This window comes from Pseudonaja textilis, chromosome 10, assembly GCF_049901715.1.
Source record: "Pseudonaja textilis isolate UNSWEBS1 chromosome 10, rPseTex1.2, whole genome shotgun sequence".
NCBI lineage: Eukaryota > Metazoa > Chordata > Lepidosauria > Squamata > Elapidae > Pseudonaja > Pseudonaja textilis.
The window spans coordinates 24249136-24274018 of NC_141999.1; the positions used below are offsets into that span (position 1 = coordinate 24249136).

Genomic DNA, 24883 nt, shown 5'->3' on the forward strand with positions numbered 1-24883 from the left:
GCTGAGGCGGGGAAGCCTCGTCTTGCAGGGGCATGATGGGAATTGTAGTCCCAAAGCCCCCAGAAGGTTCTGAGGAGGGGGAAAAAAAAAAAACCCAGTCCAGCTCTCGCCATCCACCTTCCCCCTGACTTTGGACCTCTTCCTTCGCCTGGAGCTTGGTGCCATTTCCATGCCCAGGCCGGCCACCCTTTGCCAACCCTCCTCCGCCTGGCACCAAAGGCTGCCCTTCCATATTCGGAGAAGGACCAGCCCGGCCGCGGGAGCTGCAACCGCTGGATTTGTCAGCCGGATTGCCCAGCGGGGTAGGAAGACAGCAGCCCTCCCTGGGATTAATCTCTCTCTCACACACACACACACGCACACGCACACACAACACCGGGTGGAGATTTTTGCGAATGCAGGGAGCTTTTTTCTTTTTTTTTTTTTGCAAATGCGCCGTCAAGGACACCCGGCTCTGCCTCTTCTTCGCGCTACGTTTCTACAGCTGCCAAAACCCTGTCAAATAGAGAAGGGGTTCCCTTCCCCTTAGGAGGAAGAGGGGAGGGGAGGGGAGGGAAAGGCAAAGGGGGGGGGAGGGTCCCTCCCGGAAGCTGCTGGCAAATAGGGCACCTGCTCCCCATCGCCATGGCAACACCATCCGGGCCGATTTCTCTCTCTCTCTCTCTTTCCCCCCCCCTCTCTTTCTCTCTCTCTCATCCGCCCAAGCATCCTTTATTTATTTATTTGTTTGTTTGTTTGTTTGTTTGTTTATTTATTTTTTTGCATCGGGGAGGATTTCCCGGCCTCTCTAAACCAGCGATCGAGGGTTGAAAAAGGCAAAGCGGCTTAGCAGAGCTGCCCCACCCGAAGACTGTGTGTCCTTCAATCCCAGCTGGGATTAAAGAGACCCAAAAAAAAGGCCGGCAGGAGAAAGGAGACTTGTGCTCATCTAGGTCCTCGCTGGCAGCCTGGGCTTGCTGGCGTGCTCTTCCGTGCCCCCCACTCACCCAGTCGGTTCTGACCCAGCTCCCCAGACACGACAAACCCTCTGTAGTTGAAGCGGTGATTCCTTTATTAGGCACAAAGTTTCTCTCTCAACGCCAGCTAACAAGTCCACCTGGCGGGGAGAGGAATAGTTGTCTGCCGCACCTATTCATCTCCACCCGCCGCCTTGTATCCCCAGAGCGAGGGTGGGGCTTCGCTAGCAGCGGTGGCTCTTCTGTCCCGAGGACCGGCTCATAGATTTCCGCTGCTCTCCTCTCAGTGTTTCTCAAACTTGAACACTGCGGACTTCAACTCCCAGAATTCCCCAGCCAGCTAAGACAATTAGCAGCTGGAAGTCCACAGCCTTAAAGTTCAACCAGCATGCCAGCTGGGGAATTCTGGGAGTTGAAGCCCACCCGTTTTAAAACTCAACAGCATCCTGGCTGGGGAATTCTGGGAGTTGAAGTCCCCACTTTTTAAAGTTTGCTAGCCTGCTGGCTGGGGAATTTGCTCAATTAAAGGAATAAATATTAAATAACTAAATTAAATTAAATAACTAAAGAACTTACAATTGACTTCAGGAGGAAGAGAGGTGTACGTTTACCATTGTACATAAATGGCAAGGAGGTGGAGAGGGGTGGTAGTTTTAAATTCCTGGGCACTTCTATCTCGGAGGATCTCTCGTGGACTATGAATGCTAACATGCTTGTGAAGAAGGCATAGGAGAGGCTGCACTTCCTGAGAATCTCAGGAAGATAAACCTATCTCAGTCTCTACTTCTGCCCTACTACCACAACACCATTGAGAGTGTCCTGACATAGGGCATTCTTACATGGTATGGGAGCAGCTCTGGAGCAGACAAAAATGCTCTACAGAGAATCATTAAAACTGCCCAGAATATCACTGGGCTCCAGCTACCAGCCCTGGACGACATCTTCGCATCTTGCTGTTTGAGGAAGTCGCACAACATTCTCAGAGACTCTTCCCATCCTGCTCACAATCTTTGTGAAGTTGTTGCCTTCTGGCAGAAGATACAGAACAATTAAAACTCGGACCACACGTTTTCTGAACAGTTTTTACCCCAGAGCTATCATTGCACTTAACAATGAACTTAAGGACCACCATCAGTGAGCTGTTGGACGGTATTTCTTGGTCTGTTGTGTGGAGGCTTGTGTGTGTTTTAGGGGCGGGGAGTTTTCACGGGTGCAGGTGTGTTTGTGGATTGTCGTGTGTGCATGCGCATTGGGTCTGGTCTCTGCGTGTTATGTGAATTTCGTTGTATGCATACTGTATATATATATATATACATACAATGACAATAAAGAATTAAATTCAGTTGCGGTCATAAGCCGAGGACTAACTTGCATTCCATTTTGGAGTCAATATTCAACCCAGAAACGTACCAAGCGCCCCAGAATATTTAGGGGAAAAAAAATACAATCGTATCCCGGGAGCAAAATAACACCTGCAATTTTTACGCATCTCCGCTGTGCCGGGCTAGAGAAAGGCGGATTGGTCCACTCACCTGGATAGAAATCCTTGGATTTGGAGAGCTTAATGGTGGCTCCCGTTTCCTTCTGCAGCTGGACGATGGTTTGGCCCCCTTTGCCGATGATGGATCCGGCAGCATAGCTGGGAATCAGGACCTTAAGGAAGTACTCGCCATCTTCTGCGGGGAAGGAAACGAGAGACAAAAATCCTGTGAGGCATCGCAAAAGGAGTCTCAATCAAGCGAAAACCTTCTCCGGCTGTGAAACGACGGCTAGTCCTCGACTTACGATAGTTCCTTTAGCGACCCAAGTTACAATGGTACTGAAAAAAGGGACTTATGGCCCGTTTCCAAGCCTTGCAGGATTCCCGTGATCCCCAAACTTGGATGCTTGGCAACTGGTTCATACAGGTAATCCTTGACGTATGACCACGATCGAGCCCCAAACGTCTGACGTTAAGGGAGACATTTGTTACGTGAGTCTTGCCCCCATTTTACGGCACCGTCGTAAGTGTGAGTCAGTTGCCAAGGGTCTGAATTTGGATCACATGACAGTAGGTCATAACTGTGACAAATAGTCATGTCCCTTTTCTCAGCGCCATTGTAACTTTGAACGGTCACTAAATGAACTGTTGTAAGTCGAGGACTGCCTATATTTATGACGGGTGCCGTGTCCTGGGCTCACACGATCCCCTTTGGCCACTTTCTGACAAGCCAAGTCGATGGAGAAGCCGGATTCATTTAACGGCGGTGTTACTAACTTAGTGACTGCAGTGATTCATTTAAGAGCTGTGGCCGGCGAGGTCGTAAAATGGAGCAAAACTCACCTAACGACTGTCTTGGATAGCAAGGGATATTTCGAATTCAGTGGTGGTCCTAAGTCAAACACTCTCTGATTGTGCCCATCAAGGAATTGTGTCTCTTTGTGTAAAGGGTGATAATAGAGCAGGAAGCTGCAGGTAGCATCCAGTCTTTTCGTTTCTTTTTATGTGTTTATTAGACTAGAGGTGACTCTGGGAAGCTTGCAAACTTTAAAAGCCAGTAAGCATGAAAATAATAAATAGCAACAATAAGAGGTCTTGTCTTAACCCAATCCAGAGGTGGCCTTCAGCCGGTTCTGACCAGTTCTGGAGAACCAGTAGAGGAAATTTTGAGTAGTTCGGAGAACCGGCAAATCCCACCTCTGACTGGAGATTTAATAGTATCCTATCCTTCCTCTGCCACGTCCACCAAGCCACGCCCACAGAACCGGTAGTAAAAAACAATTGAATCCCACCAATTCCCCCGGGTAGCTGCAGCCCCAGCATCGAACTAAAGACCCCTACAAATAAATTAATCTGCAAAAAGCTAAGTCACATTCTCCAGGGAACAGCCCATTCCACAGTCAGCTTAATTCTCCAACTCAGCACTGAATCTGGAACAACAATTAACAACTTAACAGCCACCAACACCCTCATTAACAACTAAAAGCTGCACACAACCAGGCATCATATAAATACAACAGGTAGAACAGTCAGAGTAACAGAAGGGACTTGGGAGGTCTTCTAGTCCAACCCCTGCTCAAGCAGAGGACCCGTACAATTCCAGACAGATGGTTGTCTAATAATCTCTTCTTAAAGACCTCTAGTGTTGGAGCAGCCACAACTTCTGGTGGCCAGCAGTTCCGCTGGTTAATTGTTATCCCTGTTGGAAAATTCCTCCTTAGTTCTAAGTTGCTCCTCTCCTTCTTTAGTTTCCATCCTTGGCTTCTCGTCCCGCTTTCAGGGGCTTTGGAGAATAAGTGGACCCCCTTCCTCTTCTTGGGGGCAGCCCCTCAAATATTGGAGCGCTGCTATCCTGTCCCCCCTTCATCCTTCTTTTCACTGAACTAGACAGACCCAGTTCCTTCAGCTGTTCTTTACGTGTTTTAGCCTCCTAATCCTCTTTATTGCTCTTCTCTGCACCCTTTCCGGAGTCTCGCATCCTTTTTTATAATACAATGATCCAGTGCACACATTCTGGAGAAAGAAAAGTTCCCTGAGTCCAGGATGAGCCTAAAACCTCTGGGTTGGTCCCCAGGACCGAACCAGATTGGATCCTGCAATGTTATCCAGGGACATGTATATTTACCTTCGTTCACAGTATTTTCTTTTTTCTTTTTAATTTACATCCTGTTATTTCTAGCACTTGTGAATATTATGGGGTGACCCGGGTATCCTTAAGGGCCAGAAAGCAGGAAGAAATATTTCTCCATATTTTGGGAAGGTCAGCTTCTGGCGAGGAGATTTCCCAGCTTTTAAAGCTGCACATAGAAACAGAGCACCAAAAACCACCAGGGATGGGGGTTTTTTTTTAGGACTGGTGGGGCCATAGCTGGAGAAACTTCAGCAGCCTGGAGGGGGGGCCTGAGGAAGAAAATGATGACCCTCTTGAGGCCCGCAGGAACAAAATTGAATTTTCTGCCTGGGTTTTAAGACGCAACATGCTTCATAAATGCCTTTTCAGCCTCATTCCTGTCACCTGTTTCCCATCAATCCCACTTAGCTTCTCCCAAAACCCACCGGTTTTACAAAGCCGAAGCAATAAAACACTCCGCTTGCTCTGCAACCAATCAAATGTCACTGATTTATTTGAAAAAAGGGACTTCGTAAGCCTGGTATCCAAGTTCCTTAAAAGATGCCATGTCTCTCCTTTGGTATGATCTGATCAGTTCAGTTCGGTTTAGTTCTATTCCTTTTCCATTCCAATCCATTCCATTCTACTCTATTCTATTCTTATTTTATTCCTATCCTATTCTATCCTTATTTTATTCTCCCTATAGTTTTACAGACTAGAATATTCTATAAACCCTATTCTATATTTTATTCTACTCTATAAACCCTATAAATGGCACAGGGTTTCCTGCTGGAGCAAGGGTTGGACTAGAAGACCTCCAAAGCCCCTTCCAATTCGGTTGTTATTCAGGATTCCATTCCGTTCCACAACCTTGAGGACTAGAAGCTTAGGGCTCTGGTTCTACAAGTCGAATGAACCTCCTTTCATTCCTTACACCCTTTGCCCCCACCCTCACTTTCAAACTCCTCCCTGGGCCAGTCCTCTAGAAAGTCAGTGGCGACGGGGGTTTTCTTACGCGTGTGTGAATGGGGGCCATTTCATTCATCCTTGCGTTGCAATCCGAAGCTCTGCAGCTATTTCCAGTGCCGGGGAAAAAAAAGAACAACCAATCCTGAAATGGCAGGTTTGAAGCAAAGTGGCCTTTCCGTAATTTAATAATCGGTAGCCTAATCGAGTTTGCTCTGTCTGCTCAAAATGAGAGTTTCTCTAAGGGAGGAGGAGGAAGAAGAGGAGGAGGAGGAGGAGGAGGAGGAAGAATGCCCTTACGATTTCCTACAAGAGACTCAAGCCAGCTGAGTCGAGGATGAGCATGCTAAGCCACCAGCCTCCAGGGCTGTGCTTAAAATATTAATTTTACACTGAGGTTTGCCCTGACTCCTTAGCTCAAGCCTTTCCAGATATTTGGATAAAGTTGGTGGAGAAAATTGATGTGGTTGGATCCGGCCTGGGGGGGCCGTCCTGGACTACCCAATGTGAAGAGGAAACATGCCAAGCAATTTGGGGAGTAGTGTGAAACTAGCCATTCCCACCCAGTTGGTCACACCCCTCATAGCCTTGACGGAGCCTTCAGTGAAATTGAGTTTGACACCCCTGGCCTAAATCGACACAACTCGGTTTAGAGAGGGAAGAATTCAGCTCTTGGGAGCCAGAAACTGCAGAGTTGCAGGCTAGTCCTTGATTTACGGTCAGGGAATACAGGCTAGTCCTTGACTTACGGCCATTTGACGAGTAACCATTCGATGTTACAATGGCATTGAAAAAAGTGACTTATAATCGTAGTTTTTTTTCACACTTAAGACTGTGGCAGCATCCCCATGGTATTTCTTCTTTTTTTAAAGTTTAGATTCTTATTTTTAAATATACATCAATATCAATACATGAACAGTGTGGCCTCTGGGTATAATTCATTTTGATACAAGTAGCAATAATAATATTAATAATATTTGTTGCATTAATCAAACTTACGTAATCTTAGTATTAATATACAAGTTTGTTTTGAAGTAGTTATACAATATTTCAATGTGCCATTTTAAGGCCAATGAAATTATTTCAGCGTACATAGTAATTCCATCTTTCAACCTCTAACCTTTCCATCTGGTTATGGCTTATAATGCTATTATATAAAAATTATATATGCTCATATTTGTTCTATATTTCCCTGTATTTCTGAGGGTCATCCAATGCCTTGGCGCCCATCTCACGGTTCAAGGCACCTGTGGAGTCTATAAGCAAATTTGACTTCTCTCCATCCGTCCTGCTTACAATCCCCTCTCAATACACACACACACACACACAATTGCAATGACAACAAAAAAAATTAAATCCGTTTTGGCGTTTGTCCGGGGAAGCATATGGCGAGCGGCGCAGAAAGTCTGCTCTTATCCGGCACTCCAAATCCATCCCTTCACTTTCGCTCAGGAGTATCTATTTTTACCTGACCCAAATGGCGGGGTTGCTCTTGCACAGAGCTTACTCCAGGAGGAGGCTGACCTACTTCTCCTGCCTGTCTCACCTATGTTGGGGGGAAGGAGAGGCGATGGCTGAGCTGGGGAGAAGAAGAACACGTGATCTGCTCCCCCCACCCGCTTGCAAAACTCTGGTGCTAAATGAAAGCCTCCCATCGAGAGCGGGCTTCAAAAATTTTAGCAACGGGTTCTCTGCCTGGTTGCTGGGTGGGCGTGGCCTAGTCGGCCTCCTGCACCACGGCGGGGTGGGGGGGGTGCCCTCCCCGGGCTCCAGAGGCTTTCCTCGGGCCTCCGGGAGGGTGAAAATGGCCTCCCCGGCTCCGGAGGCTCTCGGAAAGCCGGAAACAGGCCCATTTCTGGCCTTCCTGAACTTCCGGAAGGCCCGTTTATCACCCTTCCTGAGTCTCTGTGCACGCCCTGCAGTGACCTGCATCCAAAATGGGCCATGTGGGGACTCCTGGGGAGGGGGAGGGTGGGAGGAGCCAGCCAGGGGTGGGATTTGGAGGTTCTCTGAACTGCACAGAATAGCTAGGGGTTCTCCAGAACCCCTGCGGATCCCTAGCAGCCCAAAAACCCACTGCCTTCCATTGAGATCGCAGCAGATCCCTCGTTTGCACATGCACACCAACACACTTTCTTCTCTTCCCCAGCTTTCTTTCTTTCTTTCCTTCCTTCCTTCCTTCCTTCCTTCCTTCCTTCCTTCCTTCCTTCTTTCTTTCCTTCCTTTTCTTTCTTTCTTTCCTTCCTTCCTTCCTTCCTTCCTTCCTTCCTTCCTTCCTTCCTTCCTTCCTTCCTTCCTTCCTTTCTTTCTTTCTTTCTTTCTTTCTTTCCTTTTAAATCAAAAATCCCCCAGCACAACCGAGCACCTCGCTCAGTTTTCCTGGGTAGACCTACAGAAGGCAAGGTGAGGTTCCCCACTGAGATCTTCGGGGCTGTTCAGGACAGAAGGAAAGCAACGACGGGGAGGGTTCGATGGAGAAGCCTCTAAACCAGGGGTGTCAACCTCCATTTCATGGAGGGCCACATCCGAGTTGGGTTTGACCTCGAGGGCGGGGTGTGTGCGTGTGGTCAGGTTGGACGTAGCCAGCTTGACGTCACTCGTGTCGGTGGCCCGAGGGCTTTGCCAGCGAAAGCGGGCTCCCGAACTCCGTTTCCGGCTGCGACAGCCTCCTTGCAACCCTTTGCCAGCGAAAACGGAGCTCGGGAGGGCCGAGCTCTGTTTCCGCTGGGAGAGACACGGTGGGCTGGTCCTTTGCTGTTTCCAGGACACCCCCCCTCCCAGTGGCCCAGATCTAAGCACTCCATGGGTTGGATCCAGCCCGCGGGCCTTGAGTTTGACACCCCTGCTCTAACCCATCCCAAGAAAGTGAGGGGTTTTAAACACTTTTTCAGGACAAAACTAAACTTCAGATTCAGAATAGAGCTGGAAGGGACTTTGGAGGTCTTCTAGTCCAACCCCCTGTTCAAGCAGGGGATCTTATACCAATGACGGCTAACCTTTTCCACATTGCATGCCAAAAGTGCATGCGCATGCGCACGCTTACACGACAGCGCCCGCGACTGCCCTCATCCCCCTGTGCAGGCGCGCGTGACCCCCCCGCACCATACACGCAACCCCCCTGCATGCCGCATGCCTCTGTGCAGGCGCACATGTCTCCCACGTGTGCGTCTCCCGCCTTGCATGCGTGGCAGATACCCGACAATCAGCTGGATGGTGTGGGGGCTCACGCATGCGCAGTGGAGCGCTTCCGGACGACCTGTCACGTGCCGGCAGAGGTGGCTCTGCGTGCCACTTCTGGCACGCGTGCAATAGGTTCGCCATCACGGCCTTAGACCATTTCAGACAGGTGGCTATCTAGTCTTTTCTTTAAAAAACACCTCCGGCGACGAAGCACCCACAACTTCTGGAGACAACCTGGTCTCCTGGTTTATCGTTCTCACTGTTAGGAAGGTTCTCCAGGTTGCTTCTCTCCTTTGACTAGTTTCCATCCGTTGCTTCTAGCCTTGCCTTCTCGTGCTCTGGAGAATAATTTGACCCCCTCTTCTCTGGGGCAGCCCCTCAAATACTGGAATGCTGCTTTCATGTCCCCCTTAGTCAGGGGTGGGATTCAATATTTTTAACAACCGGTTCTGAGGGCGTGGCTCAGGTGGTGGGCGTGGGTTGGTGGTCATGTGACTGGGTGGGCGTGGCTTGGTGCTCATGTTATTGGCTGGGCGTGGCCAACTCAATATCACTCACATCGAGGCATGCCTCTCCTCGCCTGGCCTCTCATGACTGTGGGGATGCTGCAGCAGTTGTAAGTGTGAAAAATGGTCATAAGTCACTTTTTTCAGTGCCATTGTAACTTTGAATGGTCCCTCCACACAAGCAAAGGACCAGCAAAGGAGGGGGAAAAAACTCCAGAGAAGTTCCAGAGACAGGAAGTCTAGTCCTGCCAAGAATGAAATAAGGGTCAACGGAGAGGCAGTTTCTGTAAGCAACACCAGAATGTTTCCTTCCTGACTTCCTTACAGAATTAGGCCAGTAATTTCTTCCAACAGTTTAGAAGGTTAACAACCGGTTCTAGCAAATAGGTGCAAACTGGTAGAATCCCACCCTGGTCTTAGTCCTTCTTTTCTCTAGACTGGCCAAACTCAATTCCTCTAACATATGTTTCATATGTTTTTGTCTCCAGGCCTTTAATCGTCTTAGTTGCTTTTCTCTGCACTTTTTCCAAAGTCTCATCATCTTTTTTGTAATGGGGTGACCAAAACTGGATGCAGAATTCCAGGTGTGGCCTTACTAAGGATTTATCAAGGGGTACTAATTCTTCGTAAAAATAAATTTAGCCTAATCCAAGTCTTTGCAGTTTTGCGAATCAGACCGGATCGTAAACTGGATCCCAGGAATATAGTAAAACACATTTACAAACCCAGCTACACAGGGACACACCCAAGATTAAAATTACCCAGACTTTCAAACTGTACAAGTGTACGGCTGGGAGGCCTTTAACCGATAGAGTTAAGCGATTTGCACAAACAAAGATTAGAAATTGGGTGCACCCTAGAGAACCAGCTGACAAGAGATGGATTGCAGACAAGGCAAAGCACATTTTTGCCTTTGCAGCCATCCAGAATTTATTGGAATGCTTGCAGCTCAGGGCTCCTGCATTAAATAATTTGCAGAAAGTAAATGCACTTGCCCACAAGAGAAACTGATGCATCAAATCCACTGCTTGCAGTGTCAGCCAGCCTGAAATTCTTGCTACACTCCAAAACTTCAGGGCAGAGAAAATTCTCTCAAAATCCGGAGTACAAGCCGAGTATCTTGAGCGGGGGTCTCCAACCTTGGCCACTTTAAGACTTGAGGACTTCAATTCCCAGGATTCCCCAGCCTGCTCTACATACTCTCTTTTCACTCTGGATTTTGAGAATTTGGGCCGACCTTCTTCCCACACGCTTATGAAAATACCTTGTAATTTTTTTTTTTCAAAAAGAATCTACCTTTATTGTTTTTGGAAATAACTCAAGGTGACAAACAGACCTAATGCTCCTTTGTTCTCATGTTTTGCACACAACAACAACCCTGTGAGGTGGGTTGGGCCGAGAGGGTGGGATTGGCCCAAAGTCACCCAGGCGGCTTTCATGCCTGAGATGGGACTAGAACTCCCAGCCTCCTAGTGATTGGCCCAAAGTCACTCAACCGGCTCTCATGGGACTAGAATTCCCCATCTCCTGGCGATTGACCCAGCTGGTTTTAATGCTTAAGGCAGCATGGCTGGCTGGGGAATTCTGGGAGTTGAAGTCCACAAAACTCCTTGATCTAGGCCTAACTCACTAATACAGAAAAGTCATCAGAGTGTCTAACCAGCCTTTTTTGTTTGTCTTGGGGCCTGGGAGCTGAGAAGAACAGATGTTCTGTTTACTTCCTGGGAAATAACTTGGTTTCTTTAAAAGATGCTTTCTGTTGCCCTTGGTTACCTTAAGAAGCTGGTCCTTTTCTCCTTCAGATGTTTGCTTTTGAAGCTGGGCCCAGGAATTGTGGCCACACACATGGGTCTTCCTACAAAGGACAACGGTGGTGGGGTTTCCCCCCGCCCTCGATACTTGCAAAGCAGGAGCCATCGAAAAGGGATAATCCTGACTGCTAAAAGTAAATATTAGATTTCTAGAGACAGACTAAAGGCGATGGATCCCCATCAGTATATATTAAAAGGGTGTCAGTTAACCAGGTTTAGTGTATGTAAGTCTAGTGTTTAGTCCAGTGTTTCACAACCTTAGCAACGTTAAGATGTCTGGACTTAAAATCCCAGAATTCCCCAGCCAGCATGGTCGGATGTCAATCCTAGCATTCCTTAGTAAGCATGCGCAGACGTTAACTCCCAGAATTCTCCAGCTAGCCTGCATTGACTGCAAGTCCCAGAATTCCTCAACCAGCATGTACAATTTCAATTCCCATAATTGCTCAGGAAGCATGCACACATTTCAAGTCCTAGAATTTCCTAGCCAGATGCATGCACGTCAACTCCCAGAACTCTCCAGCCAGCACGCAGGGATTTCCAATCCCAGAATTCCCCAGCCATGCAGAGCAAAGCTCAGTTGACAAACTTCTCAGTTAGCAAACATAATTTTTTTATTCTTATTATTCTTATTTTGTTAGCGGGCCACTTGGAAATAAAAGTGGCTTCTTGTGATGAAGACTCGAGAAACTTAAAACCACGTCCATTCTTGGATATTTTCGCCTCCCTCCGGTCTTGACACCCCCATGAGATTCCCATGAGGGTTTCCCTAAGTAGAGGGATCTGCAGTCCAAATCCACTTAAAAGAATTCCCTCTCAGGTGGATTAAAGCAGCTAAGTCATTAGAACGGTCTCAGAGCCCAAGCTGATCAGCCAAGAGAAAGCGGCTTGTCCTCTTTCCCCCCCCATCTGACTCCTTCGTGACTTCAGGCCTCCTTCTTTGAAAACTTCCAAAAAGTTTGGTCTAGTGGTCAAGACACCAGGCTAGAAAGCAAGAGACCATGAGTTCAAATCCATGAAAACCAATGGAGTGACAGTGGGCCAATCACCAGGAGACTGGGAGTTCTAGTTCCACCTCAGCCACAAAAGCCAGCTGGATGACTTTGGCCGATCACCGGGAGACAGGGAGTTCTAGTCCTGCCTTAGACATGAAAACCAACTGAGTAACTTTGGGCCAATCACTAGGAGACAGTGAGTTATAGTTCCACCCCAGCAACGAAAGACAGATAGGCCGATCACCAGGAGACAGTGAGTTCTAGTCCTGCCTTAGACATGAAAACCAACTGAGTGACTTTGGGCCAATTACTAGGAGACAGGGAGTTCTAGTTCCACCCCAGCAACGAAAGACAGATAGGCCAATCACTGGGAGACAGTGAGTTCTAGTCCTGCCTTAGGCATGAAAACCAACTGAGTGACTTTGAGCCAATCACTAGGAGACAGGGAGTTCTAGTTCCACCAGTCCCTCCCTCTCAGCCCAACCCACCTCACAAGGGTTGCTGTTGTGGGGGAAATAGGAAGAAGGAGCGGTGTCTGTAACATTCGCTGCCTTGAGTTATTTGCAAAAACAATAAAGATGGGATATAAATAAATAAATAAATAAAAATAAAGCCCTCCTCCACCCTTTGCACCCTGCCAGGTTTCTCCCTGGCTTGTAAACACTGGGTAAATCACAACACTGTCCTTTTGAAATGGAAGTAACCCCATTTCAAGGTTTCTCCTTAATATAAGGAGTATCTGGCATCCTTGTGTCTGCCAAAAGACACCCTCCGTTTTGAGCTCTAAAAATAATTCCTCTTTCTTTGTCATCCGGCTTTTAGTTCTGCCTTCTGGGTTTCAGTTGCTTTCTCTCTTAGTTTTCAGTTTCTTTTTAGTTAGTTCTGTCGATCACCCAGCTTTTAACATCTGGCTTTCCCACTTTGGCAACGTTAAGACTTGTGGACTTCAATTCCCAGAATTCCCCAGCCAGAATGACTGGGAATTGAAGTCCATCCATCTTAACCAATTTGGGAATTGAAGTCTATCCATCTTACCGTTGCCAGGGTGAGACACTTCTGATACGGAGTCAGAATGGAAGCTTTCAAGAAGAGACTGGACTGCCCTCGGTAGTGTAGGTTCTCCTACTTGGGCAGGGGGTTGGACTAGATGACCTACAAGGTCCCTTCCAAGTTCTGTTAATCTGAATCTAAGATGAAACTAAAAGCCTGGGTGACTTAGTTTTGTTTAAATCGGGGGCGTCCAATCTTGGCAACTTTAAGATTAGTGGACTTCAACTCCCAGAATTCCCCAGCTAGCCATAGCCGGCTAGGATGCTCTGGGAATTGAAGTCCAGCCACTTTTAATTTTGAGAAACGCTGCTTTAGGAGATGAGCAAGCAGAATTGCAGCTTCAGGCAATCCTGTGTTCAGTTTCCAATATCCCCGACAAATCGGCTTAAGAGGTCTTATTAAACCCACGGCCACCATCGCCGTTCGGATACTGCCACGCATCTCTAGCTCGCCACGATCCACATCCTCCACAGGCACCCAGCAAACCCGCGGCTAAGTCCCTCCTCCCCACCCCGACCATCAATGACGGAGCGAACGATAGAGGAGAGACTAAAGGCTTACGCTGCAAAAACCAATAAACCGGGGCAAGACGAGATCAATCGACGGCGTTTAATTTGCACAAATGAAATGGCCTGTAATAACAACCTCCGACCACTCGGAAGGCGGCAGGACCAACACCCTCCCCCGGTTGGCCAACTGCTCCTGCGGACCCTTCCATCTGCCAGGCCCAAGGAGATTCTTCCACCCTTTTGATTCTGACGGCATCCGGAGGAAAACCGCCGGGCGGAAGGCGAAGAGGCCAGATTCTCCTGGAAAAGCCTGCTCCGAATTGGCTGGGGAGATCAAGCAGCAGGGATCAACCCCACAGTTAAGATCTACGGAGATTCTCAGTCATTCAGGTCCTGGTTGTCCCAAGGGTGCTTTTTTCAAGAGGCAGTTGGACTTTCTGGTTTTTCTTGGAAGAGGTTTCACTTCTTATCTGAGAAGATTCCTCAGTTCTGGGTTGATCTGAACTGCATGCAAGAATCAAAGAAGCTTCTGGGATGAGAAGCAAAACATCTTCAAAGAAAAACCAAAAGAAAGTCCAGCCATTTTTTGGAAAGACATCCAAGGAGGTTGGTTCTCAGTCATTCAGGTCAGGGTTGTTTTTTCAAGAGGCAACTGGACTTGGATTGTTTTTCCTTTTGAAGACGTTTCGCTTCTCATCCGAGGAGCTTCTTCAGCTCTGACGGAAACCACACTTCAAACCCAAGAAGACGCTAAGGCGGAAGCCGGTCCACCCCAAGGATAAAACACCCAGGCACAAACTGAGCCACGTAGTACATGCAGTACAATGCAGGGGGCCGTGTGCAGATCTGTGCATTGGGAAAACAAAACAGCCACTTCGTAAACGCATGGTACAACCCAGGAGAACAGCCCCATCAGGACTGGATTCTGCAGTCCATCGGAATTCGAAAGACAAGGGCCACTCTTCTGAAGACAGCAAAGTCCGCATTTTGGACAGAGAAGGAGAGCTGGCTTGAAAGAGGCCATCTATGTCAAAGCTGAACAGAGGGATCCGACATCATCTATCTTCAGTCTACCACACAGTCCTTTCAGCAGTCCCAAAAAGACTGCGCTCCCATTTGCACCACTCAGGTGACCCCGAGGACACAGGTAAACCTCCAAGTGCTTCAACGACCCTCTGAAAGGATGCAAATTGCCAGCTGTCTGCAAGGAGTATAAATCCTTCCATTCCCCACCATCCTGTCAGAGCTGAAGAAGCTTCTTGGGTGAGAAGCGAAACATTTTCAAAGAAAAAAAAAACCCGGAAAGTCCATCTGCCTCTCGCAAAAGCACTTTTGGGGCCAATAGTTAAGGGACCTAGTCTAAGATAAAGCCATGTCCTTGCTGTCTTCAAGGTGCTGATGAGGTGAGGAGATGGTGTGTCCGTTGCAGATTGCATAATCTGTGTCGCTTGTGCAATATTGCTGGGTGTTCACAGGGAACAGTCCAATGGTCCATCTTGACTTGTTTGAGACGCCCTACAGAGACACGGCTGGGTGTTGTGATGGGCACCTCTCCATCATGTCTTGGGCAATGCTAGGGATCAAGGACCTCAGCTTCTCTCTGTCTTTGCCCCCGAGATCTGAAGTGGTCCTCGACTTACAAACACAACTGAGTCCAACATTTAGATTGCTACGTGCAAAGTTGGACAAGGGAGTTTTCTCCCCGTTTTACGACTTTTCTTGCCACAGCTGTGAAGTGGATCACTGCAGTGCTTAAATTAATCACACGGTTGTTCAGTGAATCGGGCTTCCCCGTTGACTTTGGCTTGTCAGAAAGTTGCAAAGGGGGATCATGTTAACCCCCCCCCCCCATGGATGCTGCGATCGTCATAAAGTTGAACCAGAATGCCAAGCATCCGAATTTTGATCACGTGACCAAGGGGAATGCTGCAGCGGTCGTAAGTGCGAAAAACAGTCTGTCAGTGTTCCAGCAAACCCCCATTCCCATCAGTAACTCTGAGACAAGCATTACTCTCAAAAGTACCTTTATTGGAATAGCACCTGGCACACCTGTGGAATCTCAAAACTAGAAGTTTCCTGGACTTCCCACAATGTCCCAAACTACAATCCATCCCCCTTTCCCCCATCATCACATCACATGGACCAATCATGATCCGTCCCAGTGTAAGATCCTTTTTCCATCCTGCGCCACACTTAATAACCTTGAACTACTAAAAGAATTTTATTAGGTCTACTTAGAACTACTCCATTGAAATCGCCCCCTTCCCACTTTCTCAGGCTGTGTGGCAGCGTGGAATATGACTTCCAAAGCTGACACAGTCGTAAGTCCCTTTTTTCCAGTGTTGTTGTAATTTCGGTCACTAAATGAATGGGCGTTAAGTCGAGGACTGCCTGTAGGGGGGAAAGCAGCAGGCCACCCACCACTGGGAAATCAAAATTCTTTCCAAATTACAGCCAGGAAAACCACCAAGTTGTGTCCCTGAAATTCACTGATCCCAACAAACTATTGTTAGAAACCCTGCTGACACCAACCTCAGAATGGACCTGCCCAGTGAGTGCCAAATATTTTTGTGAGTTCAAGGCGCTGTGTGAAATCTATATTTGAGATCGATAGGCTGGTTAGCCGTTATTTTCCCCTTCGGCTCCTTCTTGGAGGGTTGTGGCCAAAGCAAATTGGTAGCAATCACAAATCGGAGAGCTTGAGATTTCGGGAAACGGCCTCTTTGTTGGTATTCGATCTATCCCCAAACCCTCTAAGCCAGTGATTCTTTAAACTGGGTCACTTTTAAGACGTGTGGACTTCAACTCCCAGAATTGCCCAGCCAGCACAGAATTTATTTTATTGATTGATTTGATTTGATTTGTCAATCGCTGCTTACAAGATAATAGTAAGAATACAGGAAATAGGTGCGACTCAATGGGGACATTAGGACAGGGACGGGAGGCACGATGGTGCACTTATGCACGCCCCTTGCAGACCTCTTTGGAATGGGGTGAGGTCAATAGTGGTTAGTTTGAGGTTAAAGGAGTGGGGGGGGGTGTTAGAGAAGGTAACAACAGAGTTACATTGTAGCAGATAATTTTGTGTATTACGTTTAAGTCCAACCGTAGGCGGCATAGTTCAAGGTTGTCCAAGCCCAAAATTTCAAGCCTGGTGATGTAGGGTATTCTGTTGCGAGTAGAAGAGTGGAGGACTCTTCCCGCGAAATACTTCTGGACTCTAGGCCCTAGTTAGCAATTACTGGAGGAGAAGCTTTGTAAGATTAGATTTACTACTCTTCATTCTTAATACTGGGAGTTGAAGTCTGCATGTCTTAAAGTGGCCACGTTTGTGTAACACTATAAGACCCTGATAATATTTCAACTTGATTTAAATGTCCCGTTTCATTAAAAAAAAAAAAAACAATTTTTAGCCCATTTTGGATAATTTACTCAGGTTTGGTAAGCCCTGAGCTGTAGACGTCAATTCCCAGAAGTCTTCAACCAGCAAGGCCGCTGCTAAGGATTCTGGGATTTAAAGTGGCATTGTCCTGTCCCCTTTGGGTTTTTTTGAGCATTGCAATTCTTATATTAATCCATCATGTTTACAGGTTGGGTGGGCCTTGGGCATCGCCAAGTCCAATTAGGTCCACTACCAAGTCCAACCATCACCAACATCAACATCTGCCATCACCAACATCAAGTCAACTTCCCCTCCAGTAAAATTCATCATGGCAGCATCGCCATAAAGGAGAATATATGTAGCTCGGGTTGAGATGAAGGGTCCTTGGTGCTCTCTGAGCTTGCTGGTTTTCTTGCACACGTTTCATGACCAAACTAGGTAACATCATCAGTATCCCTGCCAGTTGGACATCCAACCACTTAAACACCTCAGGCCCAATTTTTTTCTGACTTGCAACCAACATCTACTCAATTCTGCTCTGCCTGTGGGCGATAGCTTGTTAATTCTGGTGGCCTCCTTCTATCCAATACCTTCCCTTAAGCTTTTAAGAAGAGATTGGACTGGCATTTGTCAGAAATGGTGTAGTCGGGTCTCCTGCTTGGGCAAGGGGTTGGACTAGATGACCTACAAGATCCCTTCTGACTCTGTTAATCTGTTAAAAGGGATTTTTTTTGGGGGGGGGTGTTCCCGGAGACTGTGCCCGCTGCCAGCATTACCCTCACCTTCCTGTAGGTCGGGCAAAGAAGAAAAATGTCCCCATCTACAGGTAGTCCTTTACTTATGACAATTGAGCCCAAAGTTTCTGTGGCTAAACGAGACACCTGTTCAGTGAGTTTTTTTTCCTGAGGGTAGAACAAGAAGCAACGGACGGAATATAATAAAGGAGAGAAGCAACTTAGAAGTAAGGAGGAATTTCCTGACAGTGAGGACAATTAACCAGTGGAACTGCTCGCCACCAGAAGTGGTGGATGTTCCATCACTGGAGGCTTTTAAGAAGAGATTGGAGCCACTTGTCTGAAATGGTGTAGGGTTTCCTGCCTAGGCAGGGGGTTGGACTAGAAGACCTCCAAGGTCCCTTCCAACTCTGTTATTCTATTCTAGTGTTCCGTTTTACGACCTTTCTTGCCACAGCTGTTAAGTGAATTGCTGCAGTTGTTAAGTTAGCGATACAGTTGTTCAGTGAATCTGGTTTCCCCACTGACTTTGCTTGTCAGACAGCTGCCAAAAGGGCTCATGTGACCCCCAGGGACACCGCGACTGTCATAACGATGAGCCAGTTGACTGGCATCCAAATTTGGATCACGGGACCACAGGGCTGCTGCAAAAGTCATAAGCGTGAAAAACGGGTCGTAAGTCAGGGTTTTCCCCCCGGTGGCTGTTATAGCTTTGAACCGTTACTAAATGGATGGTTGCAAACCCAGGACTACCTGTATACAACGCAGAGGTCTAGAAGTCAGGTAGCAGGCCAGGCCTGTATCCTTCAAGATCAAGAAAGTGAGCCCACATGCAAGATTTCATCCACATCATCGGCGTGTCTCTAAAGGTCATTTAGGCCTTTAGAGAAGGGCTCTTCACACTTGACAGCTTGAAGGCATGTGGACTTCAACTCCCAGAATTCCTCCTCCGGTCATGTTAGTTCAGGAATTCTGGGAGTTGGAAGCCCACAAGCCTTCAAGCTGTAGAGCTTTAGAGCGAGGGTCTCCAGCCTTGGCCCCTTTAAGATTCACGGACTTCCGAGTCCGAGTTTTATAGCATTTGGGGGAAAATAGTATGACTGGATTGAGCTAAGATAGATGGATGATGAAAAATTAACGATAAGCAATATCTAGGTTAAATGCTTACATTCGCATAAATTGTACATATTTGTAAATCATGCACAAAATAAGGGTATAAGGTGAATGCCACACATTGTTAATGTCGAGATATTTACATTTTTTGTTTGTTTTTAAAGACATAAAAGATTGATAAAGTTTATTAAAAAAAAAAAAAGATTTGTGGACTTCAACTCCCAGAATTCCCCAGCCAGCAAGGCTGGCTGGGAATTCTGGGAGTTGAAGTCCACAAATTGGATACCTTTGCTCTAAAGTCCTAAATGACCAACTGTTCCTCTCTTGGGGCCCTGATCCAGTCCTAAAGGAAACCCTCAGCACCCCAGAATCCAAGATCCCCTCAAAAGAGAATCCCCTTCCCCGTTCCTGCCTAGGAGAATCTCCTTCTACAGAAGACATCGCAGGATATATATATATTTTTTCTACTTGCAGTACCTCTCTGCTTCCTTTGGCTTTTCCTAGTCAACCATCTTGATGTCCCCCAAACCCAACATTCCTCAGGGACCCCTCAAGTGTACACATGCCCCCCCTTCCCATCCATCCAGGAGGCAGGCAGGCAGCTCTTCAAACTTGGCCTCTTTAAGATTTGTGGACTTCAACAAACCTGGTTATTTTTAACCAACATTGGTGGCGGTGGGGGTTTTGTGTGCGTGCGCACCTGAGCAGCCTGGCATCCGATGCAGATCCAGCCCGTTTGATTCTTTGACGGTGCAGAAGACCCCGAAAACAAACAATCCAGGTTAAGTTTGTTGCACGCAGGATGGATGTTTCTTTGTGCAAACCACCAATTGCTGGTTTTATTGAGGGTTTTTTTTGGGGGAGGGTGGGGGGTTTGAAGGCATCTCATCTCGAAAGCAACAACAACCACAGCGACAAGAAGACCGTGCCATGGTGGGAGGAGTTGTTTACTTTCCCAAAACTTGGAAAGATGGTTGATTCACCCGTTCCCTGCTCTCTGCTCCCACGGCTTTGTGAAAAGGGCTCTCTCTTGTGTGGGCAGGACCTGTCGTTTCCCGTATTAATTCAGTCTCCCCCCCACCCCTCTAAAACAGGGGTGGGAAATGTTGCCCCTTTTATGACTTGTGGACTTCAAATCCCAGAACTCCTGAGTTTAAAGTCCCCAAGCTATAAAAGGGGCGAGGTTCCCGGGGCCCCCACTGTAAAACATGACGGACCCCGCTGGTTTAGATGTTAGATGTGGAGACTCTACAAAGAGTGCAGAGAAGAGCAACCAAGGTGATTAGGGGCCTGGAGGCTAAAACGTAGGAAGAACCGTTGCTGGAATTGGGTCCCTGTAGTTTAATAAAAAAGGAGGACTAGGGGAGACAGGATAGCAGCGTTCCAGTATTTGAGGGGCTGCCCCAAAGAAGAGGGAGTCAAGCTACTCTCCAAAGCACCAAAGAAGGCAGGACGAGAAGCAACGGATGGAAACTCGTCAAGGAGAGTAGCAACGTGGAACTAAGGAGGAATTTCCTGATAGTTCAAACAAGTAATCGGTGGGACGACCTGCCACCAGAAGTTGTGGGTGCCCCGTCACTGGAGGCTTTTAAGAAGAGACTGGACAAGCATTTGTCTGAAATGGTATTGCGGTTCCCTGCTTGAGCAGGGGGTTGGACTAGAAGACCTTCAAGGTCCCTTCCTACTCTGTTTTGGATGATGGTGGTGGTAAGGGAACCTCTCCTCTGTGGGTCTCCTTGCACGTAAGCTTTGGCCTGGGAGATGTCGCCTCTGCAGCCATTTTGAGAGAAGCAGCAGCTACGTCCCCTTGCCCCAGCCAGTCAGCTTCCTTGAGGAGCACCGAAGAGCTGAGCATGAAGGAGAAGCCCCGAGGCCGGGGCAGGCTGGGATGCCAGGAAGCCTCTCCAAACTCCGCCACCCCACCTCTTCTCGGAAGGCTGAGGAGGACCTGCCTAGCTAAAAACACCCACCCAAATCCACCTTCCAGGGCCCCTCAGCCGAATCATCGGCCTGGCCCAAAACGCCGGCCTCCCTCCCCTGCCCCCACGGCCTCTGCAAACACAAACCCCTAGACCCAGAGATCGGGTCCACCGCGCTCCTCGGCCAACGGCTAAGACTCTCCCTCGGGCCGCCCAGCTGGCAACGATGCCACGCTTGTCTCTGCCCTCCTCCGGCAAGGCCCAGTTGTCCATTGTAGTAAGGACTCTGCCTGGCCTTGACGATGCTTTCCCACGGATTCCACACACCGGCGGCACTGGGATTACCAAGCCAAGCCACAATTAATCCGATCATTTGCATCCCTTCCTATTTCGCCCTTCTGGCGTGTTCCAGCAATCTTCCCTTTTTGACATTAAAGCAAAAAAAAAAGCAAAAAATGAAAGCCCTCGCCGGACGCTCCTAATAATCCCACCCTGTTTTGACCTTCACTCCCTCTGGGTTCAGGGCGGCACACATGCACAGAAGCTCTTTGGAGACCCCAGGCTCACTGACCTCCTAGCTGGGCCGTGAGGCCTGCCTGGCCTTCCGCCTTGCGCATTTCCACCGCCATCCGTGGTCCGTTGCAGCACACACACACACACACACAACACACACACACACTCACACACCCCGTTAGGTACTACGAAGACACATCTCGGTGCGTTTCCTCCCTCCCGCCTTCCTGTTGTGCCATCCAATTCACTCCCTTCTTCCTCCCTGAAATCCATGCTGGAATGAGCCCAGCGCCACCCAGACTGGCCCTCCATCAAAAGCCAAAAATCGAGGCAGGGACAGCCGGGCACCTCGCCCCCACCGTTTGAGGAAGATCCTCGGTCATTCAGGTCATGGTTGTATCAAAAGCGGTTTTTAATTTTGAAAGGAAAACGGGACTCATTTTAATTTTTTTTTATTATTATTTTTTGGGGTGGAAGAAGAAAATGTTTCGGCTTCCTATCCCGGAAGCTGATGAAGCTACAATGGGGGGGGTGGGGTGTGAGGCTTCTGGGATAGGGAGCGAAACGTTTTCTTCTTCCACAAAATAATAATAATAAAGGTGCCTTTTAAAAGGAATGCCGCTTTTGATAAGCACGGTCTGCTGAATTAAGCTTCACCGCCTTCTTTATCCCCGCTGATGCAGCCTGCTTGGGACGGCCACCCAACCGGGGAATTCCTCCATTTCTGGCCTGTTTTTTTTTTTTTTCCCTCTCCCCTTTCCTTCCTCAAGTCGATCAATCAATGAATGAATCAACCGGAACAGAGCTGGAAGGGACCTTGGAGGTCCTCTAGTCCAACCCCCTGCTGAAGCAGGAGAGCCTATCCCAGTGCAGACAAACGGCTGTCCGGTCTCTTCTTAAAACCCTCCAGTGATGGAGAGACCCTACAACTTCTGGTGGCCAGCTGTTCCACTGGTTAACTGTCCTCCCTGTCAGGAAGTTCCTCCTTAATGCCAGGTTGCTTCTCTCTCCTGGAATAGTTTCCCTCCGTTGTTTCTTGTCCTGCCTTCTGGGGCTTTGGAGGACAGGCTGACCCCTTCCCCTCTTCTTTGGGGCAGCCCCTCCAATATGGGAACGCCGCTGTCAAGTCATCCCCTGGTCCTTCTTTGCTCTAGGCTGGCCAGACCCAAATCCTGCAACCCAAATCCTTCTTACGTTTTAGCCTCCAGGCCTGAACAGGAAGCTCCCGCTTGGCGATTCAGGGCCCTTTATTTATTTCCAATCTCTCTGCTCAGAGCATAATCATCAACGCAGGACATTTTCCTCCAGGACCCCCAAAGCTGTTTCTCAGGCACATTAATGGCTTTCGGCCTTAACGCTGCAGTTCCCAAATGTTAATTGCCTGGCGAGGGTGGGTGTCGGCGTTGACTCCCTGCCTTGCCTGGGCAGCCACGCGTTTCAGTGGGCGCCTCCACAGCCCGGATCATCACTCGGAGCAATAAAACAGACCCAGATGCAATCACGATGTAATCATCATCATCATCATCATGATAAGAAGGAGTCTATTCTTAGCACGAGGGAAGGAACAAATGCACAGAAGCGCTCTCGAAAACCTCATGGAATTGAAGTTGCCCTTCACAGAAGGGTCAGGGAAGGAAGGAAGGAGGGAGGGAGGGAGGGAGGGAGGAAGTAGGGGTGGAGATGGAGAAGGAGGAAGAATAATGAGTAGAAGATACATATAAACTGATTGCTAAGTGTCTTACTGGGGACAAGGAAGAGAGGGAAGAGAAGGAAGAGGAGGGAAAGAGGGAGGAGGGAGGGAAGGAGGGAGGAAGGAAGGAAGGGAGGGAAGGAGGAAGAGGGGAAAGAGGGGAAGGAAGAATAATAATGAGTAAAACACACACATAAACTGACTGCTAATTGTTCCTGTTGGGGAGAAGGAGGAGGAGGGGAAGAAAAGGAAGGGGAGGAAGGAAAAAAGGAAGGGAGGAAGAGAGGGAGGGAGGGATTGCTATTTTCCAGATTCCTATTTTCTTCGAACAGCACGAGAATTAAAATCCACAGCTCAAAGCCAATCCTTTTCAAAGCGGTTCTCCCCACCACCACCTCCATTCAAAACAGCAGCACATAAAAGCCGGCACATCCCCCCAAAGATCCTTAGCTGGCACAGTCCCTCCTTCCTTGCCCAGAAATCCCTGGATCGCCAGGTCCCTTTCGCATCCTTGTTTTTGTTCACATTTCCACATCCTTCCCGTCTCCATTTCCTCTGCTGCTGCTGCAGAGGGGAGGGAGGGGGGGCGAGAGAAAGAAGGGGACTACTGACAGGTTTTCCACAGTCCCTCCGGGTGCAAAAAAATAATAATAATAATTAATTTTTTCCCTCTCTCTTTTCCCTTCCTAAGTAGACAAGCCGACTCCATTTTGACATCGCCAGCTGTGAAGGGCCGAGGTGGACCCAGGGCTGGGAAAACGGAGGGGGAAAAAGAGGGGTGTGTGTGTGTGTGGTGGGGGTCCTCTTTTGTGTGCATCCACACATCCACACCCCTTTCCAGGCAGGAAAGGCGGAAGGTGGAGGCTGAGATGCTGTTCCCCGGAGACAGGCTGGGGGAGGAAGGGAAGGGCCCAATTCACCCAGAGCCTTCCAGAGCCCAAGACAAGGGGGAAAATCCCCTTTTTGAGCCAAGCCAGATTCAGCCTCTGGCTCTGGAGGGTGCAAATTGTGGGTGGGGGTTGGGTCATGAAGGAGGGAGGGGGAAAAAGGGCCACACATTGGAAGCTGGGAGAAGAAATCCCCCTCCCCAAAGGTGCGGGGAAGAGAAGAGGAAGGACACGAAGGGGGTGGGGGAAGAGGAAAGGAGAAAAAATTGGGGGGGAAGGAAAAATAGATCTCTTTGGTGCCCTGATAGAGAAAGAGAGTCGGGTCTGCTCCCCCAGTTTTTCCCTTTTAAGAGGGTTTTTTTGGGGGAGCTTTTTGCAGGAAAGAGTTGGGATGTCAGGGGCTCTATTTAGGGAGATGGCCTCCCCAAGGATGGGGCAGGGTCTTTTCAGGAGCCAGGGGTGCCTATCGGAATCCCCACACAGACACAACCCCCAAAAACCCCCACACACATACACACACCCCCATCTCAGCCCAGGGAAGGCGTTCATCTGGCAGGTGGGGAAGCCGGCTTGGAAGGGGAAGGGTCTTTTCTTCTCCGTTGATTGCCCCGATCATTAGACGAAGCCCCCCGCCCCCCGCCGCAGGACCAGACCTTGTCCGAGCCCACCCACCCATCCGCCCCACCTGCTCGGCGCTCCCTCCCCCCGCCCTTCCACGGACTCACCTCCCGTGTTGCTCCGCTTGGTGCTGATGGCTTCGGTGGGGGTCTCCAAGGGCCTTTTCCTGGAGTCGGGGGGATCCGAATCCATGGGGGGTTGCGGGGCGGCTTGGGGGGGCTGCTGAGGCTGGGGCCCCCCTGGCGGCTGCGACGACGACGACGACAACGGCGGCGGCGGCGGCTGGGACAGCGAGGGCGGCGGCGGCGGCTGCGGCGGCGGCTGCTGGGGGCCGAAGGAAAGAGCCCGTTCTGATGGACCGATCCACCTGCCAGCATTTTCAAGCCGAGGGCGCGGAGGACTCCCCCCCCGCCGTACCCGGGAGGCTCCAGCAGGGGGAGGGGGTGGTTTTGGGGGTGGGTGGG

General features: G+C 48.9%; 1 protein-coding gene across 3 annotated transcripts in view; it reads right to left on the reverse strand.

Moving 5' to 3' along the window:
* Positions 1-24883, reverse strand: part of NOVA2 (NOVA alternative splicing regulator 2) — a 37465-nt gene extending 12582 nt beyond the window's left edge. Inside the window, exons 1-3 of one of the 3 annotated variants that reach the window (XM_087939326.1) lie at positions 24739-24883; positions 24527-24706; positions 2489-2632 (exon numbers count right to left, since the gene is read on the reverse strand). In XM_087939326.1, coding sequence (XP_087795452.1) covers positions 2489-2632; positions 24527-24706; positions 24739-24796 — 382 coding nt within the window. In that variant the 5' untranslated portion in view covers positions 24797-24883. Of the gene's footprint in view, positions 1-2488; positions 2633-21282; positions 21382-24526 lie in introns of those variants that run through there. The other 2 variants (XM_087939324.1, XM_087939325.1) reach the window with 2 other exon arrangements.